At 33.1% G+C, this 15,829-nt stretch overlaps 2 protein-coding genes and 1 pseudogene across 4 annotated transcripts; all 3 read right to left on the bottom strand.

The window, feature by feature from the left end:
- Positions 1 to 1,046: 1,046 nt before the first annotated feature.
- On the bottom strand, positions 1,047 to 3,878 carry LOC116135110 (nudix hydrolase 12, mitochondrial-like). 3 transcript variants are annotated; one of them, XM_031420815.1, is made up of 7 exons: positions 3,860 to 3,878; positions 3,616 to 3,761; positions 3,385 to 3,464; positions 2,110 to 2,224; positions 1,916 to 1,999; positions 1,624 to 1,773; positions 1,047 to 1,522 (listed from the first exon to the last, which is right to left on the bottom strand). In XM_031420815.1, the coding sequence occupies exons 3-7, from the start codon at positions 3,456 to 3,458 to the stop codon at positions 1,244 to 1,246; spliced, it is 702 nt and encodes a 233-aa protein (XP_031276675.1). In that variant the 5' UTR covers positions 3,459 to 3,464; positions 3,616 to 3,761; positions 3,860 to 3,878; the 3' UTR covers positions 1,047 to 1,243. The 3 variants fall into 3 exon arrangements, with proteins under 3 accessions (XP_031276675.1, XP_031276674.1, XP_031276677.1); XM_031420814.1 differs by having other exon boundaries at positions 3,639 to 3,761; XM_031420817.1 differs by lacking the exon at positions 3,860 to 3,878 and having other exon boundaries at positions 3,616 to 3,776.
- Positions 3,879 to 7,343: 3,465 nt separating this feature from the next.
- On the bottom strand, positions 7,344 to 7,553 carry LOC116135164 (annotated as a pseudogene).
- Positions 7,554 to 7,889: 336 nt separating this feature from the next.
- LOC116135107 (40S ribosomal protein S27-2) lies at positions 7,890 to 9,286 on the bottom strand. Its single transcript, XM_031420812.1, has 4 exons — positions 9,215 to 9,286; positions 8,613 to 8,714; positions 8,316 to 8,344; positions 7,890 to 8,201 (listed from the first exon to the last, which is right to left on the bottom strand). The coding sequence occupies exons 1-4, from the start codon at positions 9,215 to 9,217 to the stop codon at positions 8,075 to 8,077; spliced, it is 261 nt and encodes an 86-aa protein (XP_031276672.1). The 5' UTR covers positions 9,218 to 9,286; the 3' UTR covers positions 7,890 to 8,074.
- Between the last annotated feature and the right edge of the window lie 6,543 nt (positions 9,287 to 15,829).

The raw sequence follows: 15,829 nt of genomic DNA, 5'->3' as shown, positions 1-15,829 counted from the left end.
CAAAGCTAAGACCAAACAAAAATATCCTAAAATTGAGGAATGTCTCATGTTTTTTCACTAATCTATATATATTCAATAATGTAGCCAAGAATTTGATTGAACCAAGACACAATAGGTCAAAAAACCTACACGATTTGAAAGAGGGTTGGTCATATTATTTTTAAAATACCATAATATATATTTGCTGAGAAACCAAACCCTAAGAACATGAAGCTATGTTTAATTGTGGGGTTTGTTCAAACATCGAAGTATTTTTTCTCCCATGTGCAGCCAAAGTGGGCAGCACTAGTAGCTATATGCTTACATGATTCTCGATTTTATTTATTTACTTTAAATCATTTTTTCAGGATTATAGGATACCTTGCCTCTCAGAAAAAACCTTTCACTAAATTGGATATTAATGTCATGTGCTAGTGCATTCAACTCCGGATTTAATAACATGAAACCATTAGAGTTTAACCAAAACCTTGACCATTTTTGGAGTGCAGTCATGTGATCTCTATTTCCCTCCCGCATCTATTGCAGGTTTTATAGTTTTTGTTTACAAGTTTTACGACGACAATATACTGTAGCAAAACTCATTTTCCAGAATTTCTCCGGTCTCCACCTTGGCTTTTCAAAGAGATATGTTGTGTTTTGTCATTTGTGTGCAGGTGTTTGCAAAGGGCTTTAATTTCCGGGAATTTAGAAGGCCTGTCGGGCAAATAGTCCATTTTAGTTGGGATTTAAAATTCAGATTTTAGCCTCAACTGATATTGAGTAACTTCAATCGCGGAAGGAACTTGAACTACTTTCTCCTGCCCTCCCTTTAAGATTCATTCCTGGTCAAGGGAAACGTAGTGTTTGCAGTTGTTGTGGTTTCTGAAATTTGTTTGAGGTGATTTTTTACTAGCCCGACTGAAATCCAACCGAGAAATTCAGGTTGCTTTGACAATCATCAATGACAAACTCCAATCCAAATTGATCATATAAGAGTTTCATGTCAGTTGAAAAAACAACTATCATCAGGCAAAACTACAGATTGTTTATCACAAATATTCTATTGATGATATAAACTTGAGAAAATTAATATAGATCATTTCACTAAAAATTTGAAGGCATATGCGAAATCAGTTTTTCACTTCACAATTTGGTTTTTCCAAAATGGAAGGCGTTACAGGACACTACGAATTACACAAGAAGCTACTGCAAACACTGTAAAAGAGGCAGATAATAATGAGCATTTGGCAAGAGATCAATATATCTACGTCAATGGAAACCTCTTGAGAGTAATTTGCCAAGGAAATGCGCTTAAAGCATTAATACTGTGATGTTGGCTACTGGAAGGATTTACATAGCAATTTGACGATGAGATAATTTGACACTCTGCTACAACTTCTGATAATGGCGAAGTAGTAGGGGGGTCTACTTTCTCTTCTTCCGTCTCAATCTTTTCCTCCTTGGCCATGACTCCGAGAAACGCTTCCAGCGCCTCACGCATCCATTCATATCGGCATAGTTCAAAGGCATCTTTTATGTTTAGCTATAGAAATTTCAAGAAGCAAAATAGCCATAGTTAGAAATATTTAACATGAAAGATGCTTTAAACTTTACACAATTTCTCTGCGAATGGATTGTACCGACCCATTTCCTACAGCGGTTTTCCTGCTCTGGCCAGGACTCAAGCTCCTCAGTCACCTCCAATGCAAACATGTAACCTTTGCAGCCACCTTCCTGGCTGAGCAGGTCTTGTCTGCTCTTGCTTCTGAACTCCCAAACTCCCAAGGGATTTTCCTGAAAATATATATCACTTAGCTCATTAAACAATAAGTAAAAAATCTAAATGCATTTCTCAAATTCAGCCTTACTAATAACCATGAGATGAGCTCTTAAATCTTAATTTAATTACAAAGCAAGAATAAAAAAAAAAAACTACTCTTAGAATTCCTTTCACTCCTGCTTCCTCTAAGGCTTCGCGACAAGCAGCTTCAATGACAGTTTCATCATTCTCCCATCCACCCTGAAAACAGAAACAATGGGAAAGGTAAATATTAGAGATTCAGCTTTCCAAGTGCTAGAGCAGCGAAAATACTTTTATGCAAAACATGGTGAGAAGAGAAAATGTTGAACCTTAGGGAACACTAGATCGCTGCGATTAGGTGAAGAAACCATGGCAACTTCTATCTTGTTCTCTATATCATCATTTTGATTCCCGTCGTCCTTTGTTAGCCTGTAGGGAATGCATCTGTTGTATATATGTACAACTTCATTACGCTACAATAAATGAACTGTGGTTTGCAAAAGAATTCACAGGCAGGCAAGCAACAAATATTGACAGGACAAAGGATTTGGTTTGCTAAATGTACAAGTTCTAAAATTTTCCCATCATTATGTTTCATACATTAAAAAAGATGATCTTGCTTCTCAACTCTTCTTAATGTTAAATGTCATCTTCTTCTTAATCGATTAGTTTTTAGACCTCTTTACAAAAACACTGGTTAATGCAGCAACTCAAACAGAGTTAACCGAGCGTGAAGCATTCAGAAGCCATGTGTCAGTCTTCTAAATGGAGACTTGGGATATGCAAATGTTAACCCCCTCACGAGGGATCAAAATAACAACTACATGGAGAGCCAAAACACAACCAGATCATGAGTTATGCACACTTCAGAAAAGATGATTTCAGCAGTGTCACTGTGTAATTACCTCTTTCTTACATAACAAAAAGATGATTTAAAATAGTATCAAATCAGAATTCTACTGGACAATAATTATCTGAGCCTCCAAGTCACAGAATGCAATCATCTAACTTTTACACCAATCGATATTAGCAACACAGACAAAAGCATTGCCCACCTAAACCTGGCCCGTCTCTGAAGAAATGGCCAAAACAGTCCAACCAATATCTATTATTTATAAATCTGATGAACAAATTCCACATATGGGGACAAAACATATCAGAAAAGGTCATAAAATTATAATAAAGTCAATATCAATGATAAAGTCTCTATGGTTAAAATTATTGGAGAACTCAAAGAGTGTGTGTGCAATAATATATTTTATCATCTCCAAAAGAAGACAAACTTCTCATAGAACTAAATATTCTTCTCCTTTCCAAAAACCCAAAATAAGCTGTGATCACAAAGATACCTCGGTGCGGTTCACCTCTCCCAATTAATTTTAAGAATAATTAGGACATAATTTAAAGATCTGTAGATCTTCATAAAATGAAAATTTTAGGTATGTCAAGATTTTTTTGGAGTTTTCAGGTCGAAAACACAGATTATCCGAATTGAAAATCGGTGACTTTTTATGTAATGTATGCATCAGAATTGAAGAAAAATTGTAAAAGAATCAGAATCAAGATTGAGAGGAGAAGAACACAAGAAAAGAAATATATATTACCCAGAAACAAGTCGCAAATTGTTTTCATCGTAACGTTGCCTGAGTCGCCCCGTTCTTGCTTCCAAAGACGACATGAAGTTCTGCAAAAAAGAACCAACGAATTAAACATTAATGAAAAGCAAGAACACAAGAAACAAAAGCAAAAACAATAAAGAGAAGTAAACAAGTTCAACTACAAACAATCATAAAGCTAAACACATTTAACTAATAAAAAATAATAATAAACCGTACGTTTAAATAGAGGAAGAAGATACCAAGTTTGTGAGCAAAGAACTTGACAAAAAACAAGAACAACAACTGCTACAAAGAGACTCTTTTAATGGCATGCAATAAACTTGGTGTGTGTGACTCTAGCCGAATCACCATGAATGGATAAACTGGGACAGAAAGAGAATCTGTCAAGTAGAAGAAAGAAAGAAAGAAAAGAGAAAAGACAACAAGAAAAATCTATTAGCAAAGAAACAGAGAAGTTTACGCGGGGCCGGTAATAACGGCATCCCAGTTATTATTTATACATAATCAAGTCTATGTAAAGACAAGATTTCATTGTTTAGTTAAGGCGACTCTCGTCTCTTGTATTTTCTTTCATTTGTGACCAATTTTAATTACAAAAAAATTAGGATTAAACTTAAAGCACTAAGTGGGACCTTAATCATATTTAGAAACTAATGGGGTGAATCTTAGTAGTTGGATGCCTCATGATTTTCTTGCTTTTTTATTATTCTTATTGCCCCCCTTTGTTTAAAAGCTGCGATACCTTCCAAGAAATTGTGAAAATTTAATTCATTTTCCCATTGGCCTGTTTATGTATTTATGCTTTTTTTGTCATAATCTAATTGATTCAATATTTGTTTAATTTTTAATCCATTTCAACATGCATGGTGTTAAATTAAATCAAATAATAGAACCAAAACAAAAATACAGTTCATCAATCATCAATCCTTCTCGTTAAGCTTAACATTTTTATTAATATTTCTCTTTCAAAGTATGAACAGTTATTTGTGAAGTCAGTTTAGTTACGTGGGGTTTGCAATTAAATTATAGCGAACAAGAAAAGGCAAAAATGTGTACGTGAATTAATGGATTAAGATCACCAATTAATAGTCTTTGTCTCACTTTTTCAGATTTTTATATACACTTATTTTTTCACTTTTCATATCTTTTTTGGAGACCAAGACATAAGAAATTAAGAGTCATGTCAATCAATGAACAAAGCTTCCTCCAAGTTTCATCAATACATGATAAGATTAAGAAAGTCTAAATTATAAAAGATATATACTGACAAAGAAACTTGGATCGATCATTAAAGGTGAAAATGGAAGAAGAAATTAAGAGAGACAATGAAATCATGTAAATCAATAAACAAAACTTTCTCCAAGTTCCATCAAATACATGATAATTAAGAAAGTCTAAATCATATCGGATATATCATATCACTTCTATATTAACAAGAAATTAACGGTAAAACTGGAAGAAGAAATTAAGAGAGAGTGATAGAAACAATGAGATCAACTAATCAATGCATGAAGCTTCCTCCAAGTTCATCAATACACCCTAAAAATTTCCACATTTCAATAATGTAGATGTGAGGTGTAAATTCTTTTTGTAAGACTCTTTATAAAAAGTCGCTTTTCTTAAAGAAGTGATAGATATCACTTTTGGAAATGCTAATGCTTTTAGAAAAAAAAAAAAAAAAAAAAAATTATATATATGATTCTGAAAGAATATCTATTTTATTCATGTCATTAGATGAATTCATATATGAATAAATGTTGAGAAGCTTATTTTATCTTTACTTAATTGTATAATTTATTAAAACATTGAGATAATTGTGTACGTAAAATGATTCGTGTTTTCTTTTTCCACAACTAAATACTAAAAAATAGAAAAAGAAAAACAGTTTCTTTAAAATTAGTAAAGTTAATTTTGTGCCTAACAATATAACAAATCATAGAGGAAGAATAGTTGGTGAAGGCAATGAGATAATTAAATTTAATGATGAATGAAGCTTCCTCGAGGTTTAACAATGATCAAAAGTTTTCAACTTTCCATAATCTACGTTCGTTTTATCAAAAGATAAATCAAGTAATTAATTAATCAACCATATCCAATCTTAAAAGTATCTCTCTTTTCAAATACAAATTGCAGGCCTGCAATTATATCTCAATTACTTAACCCAAAGAAGAAGAAGAAGAAGAAGAAGAAGAGAGTTAATTTTAAAAAAAAAAAAAAAAAAAAAAAATGAAAAGATCATTAAAGAACAGTATGGGAGGAGCATGCATCATTAAATGTGACAATGACATGATGATGACACAATCCCACATCACATGCATGCCCACATACACAATCACATGCTCAAGCTTCGATTCTCAGAAGAAAATCTTTCAGTCAGAACACTTAAATTTATTGCTTTATTATCTATAATTTCCTAGAAACTTAATAAAAATTTTCCAAGTAGTTCGTGGTTGACTCACAGGGCTTATCTTATAAAAACGAAAACCGGTGCGTTTAAACAAGAGAGGTTTAGAGCATGAATATGTTGACCAACATAACAACAGCCCACCAAATATGCAGTTTAAACAAATTTATATAATGGCAGTGTTCAGATTTCCCAATAATGAGCGTGAAAGATTACATCACCCATGTGCCAGTTTTTAAGATGGTTGGCAACTCTCATAACTTAAACACCGCCAATCATCTTTCTCTAGATAAAATTTTATAATATTACTGGTGCTCGACAAACCGCTATAATCAACCAAAACTTGGTCAATCATACAATTATATATCACTATATCAGTCCAAGCGTATTTGTATTGCCATTCAAATGTGAATCATAATGCTGCTAAAAACAGACCCATTTTCAGAATTTCTGTTGGTTTCCAGTAACTGAGAGAGCAGCAGAAGATACCCTTTTCAATGTGCTGCACAAAGGGCCGAGATTTGCGCCGTACGGATAAAAGGTTGTGGACAGAGAATGGGAGAAAAAGAATTGGATTGGATATATATGTCTAGTGATTTGATTTCTTATTGACTTTATACATTATATGCTTTGGCATCCCTTTTTGCCATTCTACCGAGCTTGGTTTTAGCTCTTTATAATTGGAAAAGATAGTTAAACTTTGAGATGGACGTTTGTGATTTTTGAAAACTTAGATAAAATTTTGCGATTTAATGTGAACTAGTAGCCACTTATAGACTGACATCATTTGACAAATTTTGCATAGTGAAGACGTATTCACATCCGCAAAAAACGACTGATGCATGGCTTGTTGATGGATATCGTACTGGGAGATCAAGATCGTTGTTATGTTTATCCGGATTTAAACTTAGTCATCTTCATTTGATGATGTTATAATTAAAAACAGAAGGAAGCTTAAAGAAACAGGCCCCTCGAACTCGAGCAAAGTTCCTTTTCAAGACTTGTAAATTGGAGGGACAATTAATAAAGAGTGGGTCATCTACATACCTGTCCTGACAACGACAACTACAAGAGGCGTCCCAAGCCAATACATGTGATGTGGAGCTCAGATAACCTTTTCATCTACATTTAAGATTGTGAAACATGTGCTGTGGAATGATTTGGGGACTGTCAAAATTATTTTTCATGCCAGTATCTGAAAACAAGCTATTCATGTAAACATGGAACATAGCTTTTCTGAAAAACAACATATAAAATGAATTTTTTTTTTTTTTTCTTTTTATATCCATACAAATAAGTTTAAAGTTGAATATATTGGTCTTTAGGTCATCTTCGATAATGTGCAAAATTGCCTGCATCCACATGCCCAAGTTGAAGAACCAAGTTTACGTGAATCTCTAGCTTTACTTTAAGCAGATAATGCTACAATGACTAAAAATGAAGGTGAGTAGATCAACACAGTTTTCTGACTGGGATTTTCACAACCCAATTATTAATTTATTAGCAGCAATCCTAAGATCACAGACACACCAAGTTACAAACACGATACATCTTACATGTATCTTAGTGCAAAATGTGAAGAAGAATATGCAGACTTGCCGAATAAGCAGCCACAATCCAGAATTGTATATTGGTGCAAAATTGTAAAAGGAGAATATGCAAACTAGCAAAAGAAGTAGCCTGGAGTCCATCATTAAACTGATAAGAACAGATACTACACTTGATGTTAGCCAAAAGGCTGAGAAAGGTTTGGAATCCATCATTGCTGACAAACTAGATGAATAAATTGAATTGACCATCTGTCTTGCCAGTGTAGAAACCTAAACTTTGTTCCTCCCCTGAAAACATGCTTCATAAGTAGCCCAGAATTACTTCATGCTATATGGTTGAATCATAGAACTGACCATCCATCGACGCAGTTCAGAGACCTGAAGATTTTCGAACCAAAGGTCCCAAACCACGCTCCTTCCATGCATTTGACAAAAAACTGAATCTAACCACAAATTATATTTTCTCAGCCATTAACCCTCAAGGACATTCATCACTCAATAAATGCAAAATCAAGACTGCAAGCAAAAACATTTCCTTAATGCAACTTTAAACACTGGTGGAAAATGTAATATTTCAAGCATGAAAAAGTCCACTACACCAAGTATATTAAAATTTAAAACAAAAGATTACACCATTGTCAAACCATCAAAAGTTCTACCAAAATTAATACATCATAACCAAAACAAAAAGATGATGAAATTGTTGCATCATTCAGTAAACTCAGTCACCCTTTCTCCTAAAAGAACATCCCTCTGTGAGTCTAGCACGGCCACCAGTAGGCTGGCACAAAACTGTCTGGCAATTGCCGCACACCACAACAGTTTGAGAGTGGCTAAAAACTGTGGTTCTGCATTTAAAGACAAACCAAAATGTGAATCCCAATCCCCATTTTTAAGTATAAACAAATATGATCAAATAACAACCTAAGCTTTCTAAAGTAGAAAACAGTTATTATACTTACATGTTAAAGCAACCCTGACATTTCACATCCTTCATCAAGCATCAAAGGGGAACAAAGAAAAAGCCAATCATTAGAACTCACAATATGTAGTTACAAACCAAAGAGAAATCAACGATATTGGCCTGAACTAAGTAGTAATTTAATACAAAACAAACCTAATGCCATCACTCAAATATACAACAGTACTGGAAAAATGCTAACTAACAAATGCCTAAGCAATTAACAAGTATTGCCAAAATGCCAATTAACATTTGCCGAAGCAATTAAAAACAACAAAAAACAAGTAGGTGTTGTTACCATGAAGAAGGAGTTGGGTGACTGAACAAGACGTTTGAGCTTGTGCTTCCTCTTCTCAAGCTCTGCCGGTGGGTTCAACAAATCAATATCATTTTGGAGGACCTATTCTCACATTAATTAGAAGAAAAAAGACAACCATTAGCAGCTAAAAATGAATTATGAAATCAGAACAAAAACTTTGTTGTTAGGTTCTCTAACAAACAGATAAATAAACATAAATTTTTAAGAATACAAACATAGCAGTTACATAAGTTGCCAATATTAGATTCTCTAATTCCTTGAACCTGAGCAACAAAAACCCATCACTAACATAACAAATACTTGATTGATAAGAACCAACACAACAAAAACACACACGGCATTACTTTCTCTTATTTTCCTAAAGATTTCTCACCAAACCAAACGCAAGATAACATCTACAAACAATGAAGCAGCAGAAGCACATAAATATTTAAGAGCATAAAAAAAATAAATTAAACGAAACACAAATATTGAGAAATTTAATACGATAAAATAAAATAAAGATCCATTACATGGAAAAAACATATGAGGTCCAAATTAAAGGACGGAAGGTTCGTTGCAGAAGAGAGATAAGGACTCACCATGTTTGCAGGTGCTACAGAAGAGCCTAGAAACTCTAGAAAACCCTAGCAGAGCGTACCTCAGCAGACGGAGAGAAGTTGCGCTGCATAAGATGATTATATATAAAGAGTAAAGGAGGCATTCTGGACCGTTAGATGATTAGCAGTTCTTCTGGACCTTTAAAATCTCCGGGACGTCACTATTCTATTAATACTATTTCCAAAATACACGTCTGTTTTTTTATTATAAAAAATATTATTATATTTCATTCAACATTTTTAAATCCCTTAAGTTTATTAATTTAACTAAACATCTCTTAAAAAAAATTTAAAAAATAACAAAAACACCCCTACCCACTAGAGATGGACACAAAGCCTGACCCCACGGGAACCTGTCCCAACCCGACCTGAACAGGATAGATTTTTTTCAAATCGTTCGGGCTTTAGGCTGGGATCAACCCTAAGATTAGCCCCGAAATTCGAGGAAAGATCGGGATAGGTCTTGCCCCAGCCCCCATATATATATATAAATCAATCATATATACATATTATAATTTTAATATTTGAAAATTAATTATACATTATACAATGACAAATTATAATTGTATAAATAATTTATGAAACTATATACAAATAGGTAATAAATAAAACTTGAATATTTGTAATATATATATAAATAGGTAATAAATAAAACTAGAATATTTGTAATATGTATATATTATATATAATATGTTAATACTATGAAATAAAAGTTATACATTCGACATTATATATTATACATTATATATGGCATACATTTGACATTATACATTAGACATTGTATATTACATATGGTATATACTATATAAGGATAATGTATATAACATATATATGTTGTACATTATAATTTATACATAATATGCTATTATCTATAATCTTACATTAATACATAATATATATATATAATATATTATTTGTTGTTTTGATTTATTATAATGAATCAATAAATCATTATAATTTTTTTTTTTTTTTTGTACCTCATTGAATAATTTATTTCAATTTTTTTACTTAATTGTCTTTGTTATATTGTGATAGCTATTTATTTAGAATTTATTATAATATATACGTATAATGTATCATATGTAATACATTATATATTAAAGAGACATTATATATGTTAATACTTATTACTTAATACAATAATACATAATATTATACTGTTAATATATAATATATTTATATATGTATAATGTATTATAATTATCATTTTGATATTTGGATTCATTATAATCATTGATCAGGGGCGGATCCAACACTTGTTGAGGGTGGGCATTTTAACAAAAAAATACTAATATGTATAATTTTTGGATTTTGGCCTACCCTAACAGAATTGTTAATTGAAAAAAAAAAATTAATGTGTAATTAATTTTTATTTTGGCTTACCCTAACAGAAATTTTTGGATTCGCTATTTATTATAATAAATGTATAAATCATTATAATTCTTTTTAATCATTATAATTTATAAATAAAATACGTGACACCTTGTAGAGTAATAGAGTATGGACCAAGACCTTGTCCTTCGTTTTAAATGAATTTCAAATTTTCAATTCCATTACATAATTACCATTTTCCCTTGTTATGTTTTCATAATAACAATTTTGCCCTTCCTTTATAAACACAAATTATTCCCAAATCCTAGATTATATATTTAATATGTACATTATAGATTTAATTTATTTTTTGATGATATGGTCATTATGTTTAATATGTATTTTATATTTTTATTTTTATTTTTTTGTTGGTATATATAATTTGGAGAAAAGGATAATAAAACTAATAAGGATACAAAAAGACAGAAAATTCCCAAACGGGGAATTCGGGGAATCCCCGAATTCCCCGTTTGGGGAACGGGCTTTTTTCAGGAATTCCCCGAACTGGCTTCGGGCCGGGATCTGGGAATCCCCTTGGGCTTTCAGGCTGGGGTCAGAGACAAAGGTCCCCTATCCCGCCCCACCCCGGCCCCTGCCCATCCCTACTACCCACCCACAATTGCCAGATTCCAGCCATCACTACCAAAAGGTGGCCAGATTCTAGTATAATGGTGCACTATTGGCTGGATCTGGCTGGTAGTGCGCCGATCTATCATTTACCGGCCAAATCCACCATCGATATGGCCGAAAAATGCCAAATTTACGGCCGTAGTTGGTCTTCAACAACGATCAAGATATGGTCATCGTTGACGACCAAACATGGCTAGATCTACGGTGGATTAAACTGGAAAAGGCCATATCGGTGCACGACCGACCAAATCCAGTCAGTCGTGCGTCGATACAGCGACTTTGGCCACCTTCCTACGATGGTGGCTAGTTGCTAGTATTTAATGGGTGTTTTTGTAATTTTTAATGTTTTTATTACAGGGGTGTTTAGTAAATTACCAAACCTATGAAGTGTTTTTGTTCATTTTCAAATCTTACCTCGTTATTCCCATCCAACTCTAAAAATATCAAAAATACTATCTCAAATACTAAAACAAACGCACTCAAATATATATATATGCACACAGGCACGTAGCCATATAGTGGCTTGTGAGTTCAATTGAACGCACTGAACTTTTCAAAAATTTCAAAAAAGTATTAATAGTTTATAGATTTTATAATTTTAACCCCACTTAACTTCATGTTGACCCTACAAAATAAATTATTAATCAATATTTTTTAAACTTTTCTCTTTTCTTTATTTCCTCTTTTTGCTCTCATATTATATTTTTCTTTTGGTTTGATACTCAAGAAATGATACTCCTTTAGAATACAAGGTAAGATGATACTAATTTTATTTTTATTTTTTTACTTAAAATTAATTCTTTTCTTTTAGCTTTCCTAATTGATGAAAGATCATGAGTTATAAGTTTTTATTGAGCTTAATAAATGAGTTTGAAATAATTCATAAATTTTGATGTGGGTTTTGATTTAATATTATTTATGTTGAGGTATGAGTTAATTAATTGTTGTTTTAAGTTGGGTTTGATAAATTGTGGTTAGTTATTGAGTTAATTTTGAATATGGTTTAAAGAATTGATGAAACCCTAAGTTGTAGAGATTTGGGGATTTGATTTAATTTCGATATGTTGGTTAGTTACTTGATATTTATAGTTAGATTTGATGAGTTTTCACGGGTTTATGAGTTCAATTTTATTAGGTTAGTAGAAATTGTTTGAAAAACCTAAGTTATAAGTTGAATTTTGATAAATTTGTGTTGTTTTTTAATTGTAATTGCAAATAAATTATATTTCTGATAATAATTTTTATTTTATTTTTTTTAGTTATGGACAAGTTTTTTATCAAAAGAAAGTTTTTTAATGAGGGACCATCAATTGAACAAAACAGAAGGCGTCACGATAGTGTTCACAATGAGCCTATAGAATCTAGTTCAAGACAAATATATGTTAAGCTTAACTTGAGTAGTCTTCCTGCAGATCCTGGATTAAGGATTAAAATTTTAGAATATCATCCTATTGATAGAGACAAAGTGAGAAATGCATACTTGCAAAAAGGACCTTGCCAACCACACAATCATAATTTTAAAAAGCGAGCAATTGAGAATTTAATGCATCGTTTTAATCCCATTTGGTTTAGAGAATATGCAAATTGGTTGGAGTATAAAATGATGGTGTTTTTGTTTGTGTTGTTATCTTTTTAGACATGAAATTAGCATTAATATTACCTGTTGCAACTGCAAGTGTTGAAAGAGCATTTTATGCGATGAAGATTGTGAAAAATCGACTATGGAATCGAATGGGAGATCAATTGTTAAATGATTGTCTCATTACATATATTGAGAGAGAGATATTTGATGGAATTATCAATGAAGCAATTATGCAACGTTTTCAGAATATGAAAAATCGTCGAAGACAATTGTAGAATTGATAATTTTGTATTTTAAAAGTATATTTTTTATGTTTATTACTTCAGTATATATTTTATTGTAAATTTATCAACTTTGATGTTTTGAACCTACTAACTCATAATCCTAGCTACGTCCCTGTGTGCACATGAAGTTTGTGAATAAGAGATTGTCTATAATAAACAAAGAATTCTATTTTTTCAACACTATGTATTGAACTTATAGTTTCATTAAATGTCTTGATTCAAATAATAAAGGTGGCGTTTACTTCGTGGAATACATAAGAATGAAAATGAGAATAATGATAGGTATTGTTATGGGTAAAGTTACACTCACATCAGCACCATCAATCATAATGAGCTGTCAATCCCATAAATCAAAGTTTAGCAAGAGCTATAGGACAAAATAAACTTAACTATCAAGACCAAACTGACTTAAGAGTATTTATATCAATCTTATCCCATTTTAACACAAGGATTAAAAAGTGGTCCCCACGTTTCAAGACAACTTACAAAACACTCATTACATTAACTTCAAAGGTATAAATTGACACCTCTTTCATGAAAAAGAGAGGCTTGACATATGAGAGTTAGGCATGCATTTGAGCTTCAACCATTATTTTTCTCGGTAAACAAAGCATTACTTTATTTTTGTATGCCTTACAGGCAATACTAGAAAAATAATCAGAGAATAATAAAATAACAGTGGATGTAAGATTCGCTTCAAGCATCCGAACCACTATAAAAATCCCTCTTGTCAATCTTTTATTTATGTTTCTTCAAACATATATCACTACTGCACCATACTCAACTCTCATAATCATATCACGTGTAATTTCTAAAATCCTCTTAGCAGTTTGCACGTGCAAAGTCGTTGGTGTCAAAATCAAGCATCAACAATTTAGCGCTAGAGTAAGGGCATGATTCACACCAGCTCTCCATATTTTTCCAGCAAGTCTCAACCTCTTTCAGCAAGTTTCGACTTCTTTAGCAAATTTCAGCTTATTTTCCAAAATCAGGTTATCAGATGTGAAAATCTAAGTAGGATAAAGTCTGAATCTAGAGAAGCCACACAAGAATTGTAGCCCTTCGAGTTAGCTTTCTAATGGTCCAATAATCATCAAAATCCAAGGTCTACAGCTCAAGTTATCGTCAAAATACTGAAGCTTGTTCCATATCAGAGCTCTCAAATTTCGTGCTCAGATCTCTCAGATTGCGCACATCAAAGCTCTCAGATCAGAAAGAGCCTCTAGCTCTCAAGCTCTCGAGCTCCCAAGCTATCGAGCTCTTAAGCTCTCTAGCTCCTAAGCTCTGGAGCTCTCAATGCGCTTAGATCACGCATTCAAGATCATTTAGATCGCGCTACCGAGCGGCTAGATCGTGCTTTCGAGCACCCAGATCATGCTTTCGAGCGCACATATCATGCATTTGAGCACCCAGATTGTGCTTTTGAGCACTCAGATCGCTAACCTTGTGTTCTTAGATCAAACTCGCTTTCTAATCAAACAGCTTGTGTTCTCTGATCAAGCTTTGCGTTTTCTGATCGAACTGCTTGTGTTTTTAAATCAAGCTTCGAGCTTTCTAATCGAGCGGCTTGTGTTCTCAAATTCAGCTTCGCACTTTCTAATCGAACTAGTTGTGTTCTCAAATCCAGCTTTGCGCTTTCTGATCGAACTACTTGTGTTACCAAATCAAGCTTCGCGCTTTCTGATCGAACTACTTGTGTTCTAAGATCAAGCTTCGCGTTTTCTTATCGAACTGCTTATGTTCTTAGATCAAGCTTCGTACATTCTAATCGAACTCCTTATGTTCTTAGATTAAGCTTCATGCTTTCTGATCGAACTGGTTATGTTCTCATATCACGTTTCACGTTGTCTGATCGAGTTGCTTGCGTTCTCAGATCAAGCTTCACGCTTTCTAATCGAACTGCTTGTGTTCTCAGATCAAGCTTCGCGCTTTCTGATCGAACTTCTTGTATTCTCATATCAAGCTTTGTGCTTTCTAATCGAACTACCTGTGTTTTCAGTTCAAACTTCGTGGTTTTTGATCGGACTCTTTGTGTTCTCAGATCAAGCTTCACGCTTTCTAATCGAACTACTTGTGTTCTCAGATCAAGCTTAACGCTTTCTGATCTAACTACTTGTGTTCTCAAATCAAGCTTCACGCTTTCTGATCGAATTGCTTTTGTTCTCAAATGAAGTTTTGAGCTTTTTGATCAAACTGCATGTGTTCTTAGATCAAGCTCTACGCTTTTTGATTGAACTCCTTATGTTCTCAGATCAAGCTTTGCGCTTTCTAATCGAACTCCTTATGTTCTTAGATCAAGCTTCGCGCTTTCTAATCAAATTGCATGTGTTCTCAAATCAAGCTCTACGTTTTCTGATCAAACTCCTTGTGTTCTTATATCAAGCTTCATGCTTTTTGAATGAATTGCTTGTGTTCAAAGAGCAAGCTTCGCGTTTTCTGATCGAACTGCTTATGTCTCAGATCAAGCTTTGCTTTTTCTGATCGAATTGTTTATGTCTCAGATCAAGCTTCGTGTTTTCTGATCGAATTACTTGTGTTCTCAAATCCAGCTTTGTGCTTTCTGATCAAACTGCTTGTGTTACCAAATCAAGCTTCGCGCTTTTTGATCGAACTACTTGTATTCTCAAATCAAGCTTTGCGCTTTTTGATCAAACTGCTTGTATTCTCAGATCAAGCTTCGCGCTTTCTGGTCAAACTCCTTGTATTCTCAAATCAAGCTTCAAGCTTTCT

Source organism: Pistacia vera, unplaced genomic scaffold (assembly GCF_008641045.1).
Source record: "Pistacia vera cultivar Batoury unplaced genomic scaffold, PisVer_v2 Contig294, whole genome shotgun sequence".
Lineage (NCBI taxonomy): Eukaryota > Viridiplantae > Streptophyta > Magnoliopsida > Sapindales > Anacardiaceae > Pistacia > Pistacia vera.
Note: the sequence above shows the minus strand (reverse complement) of the source record. Positions and strands in the feature narration are given on the sequence as shown.

Excerpts from the sequence above, each read along its gene's own strand:
- LOC116135110 (XM_031420814.1), bottom strand. The coding sequence starts at position 3,710 with ATGCCATTAAAAGAGTCTCTTTGTAGCAGTTGTTGTTCTTGTTTTTTG. Across the intron at positions 3,465-3,638 it reads GTTCTTTGCTCACAAACTTG|AACTTCATGTCGTCTTTGGA; the intron begins GTATCTTCTTCC and ends TCTTTTTTGCAG. Across the intron at positions 1,774-1,915 it reads GAGTGAAAGGAATTCTAAGA|GAAAATCCCTTGGGAGTTTG; the intron begins GTAGTTTTTTTT and ends ATATATTTTCAG.
- LOC116135107 (XM_031420812.1), bottom strand. Across the intron at positions 8,345-8,612 it reads CACCCAACTCCTTCTTCATG|GATGTGAAATGTCAGGGTTG; the intron begins GTAACAACACCT and ends TGCTTGATGAAG. Across the intron at positions 8,202-8,315 it reads TGTCAGGGTTGCTTTAACAT|AACCACAGTTTTTAGCCACT; the intron begins GTAAGTATAATA and ends CTTTAAATGCAG.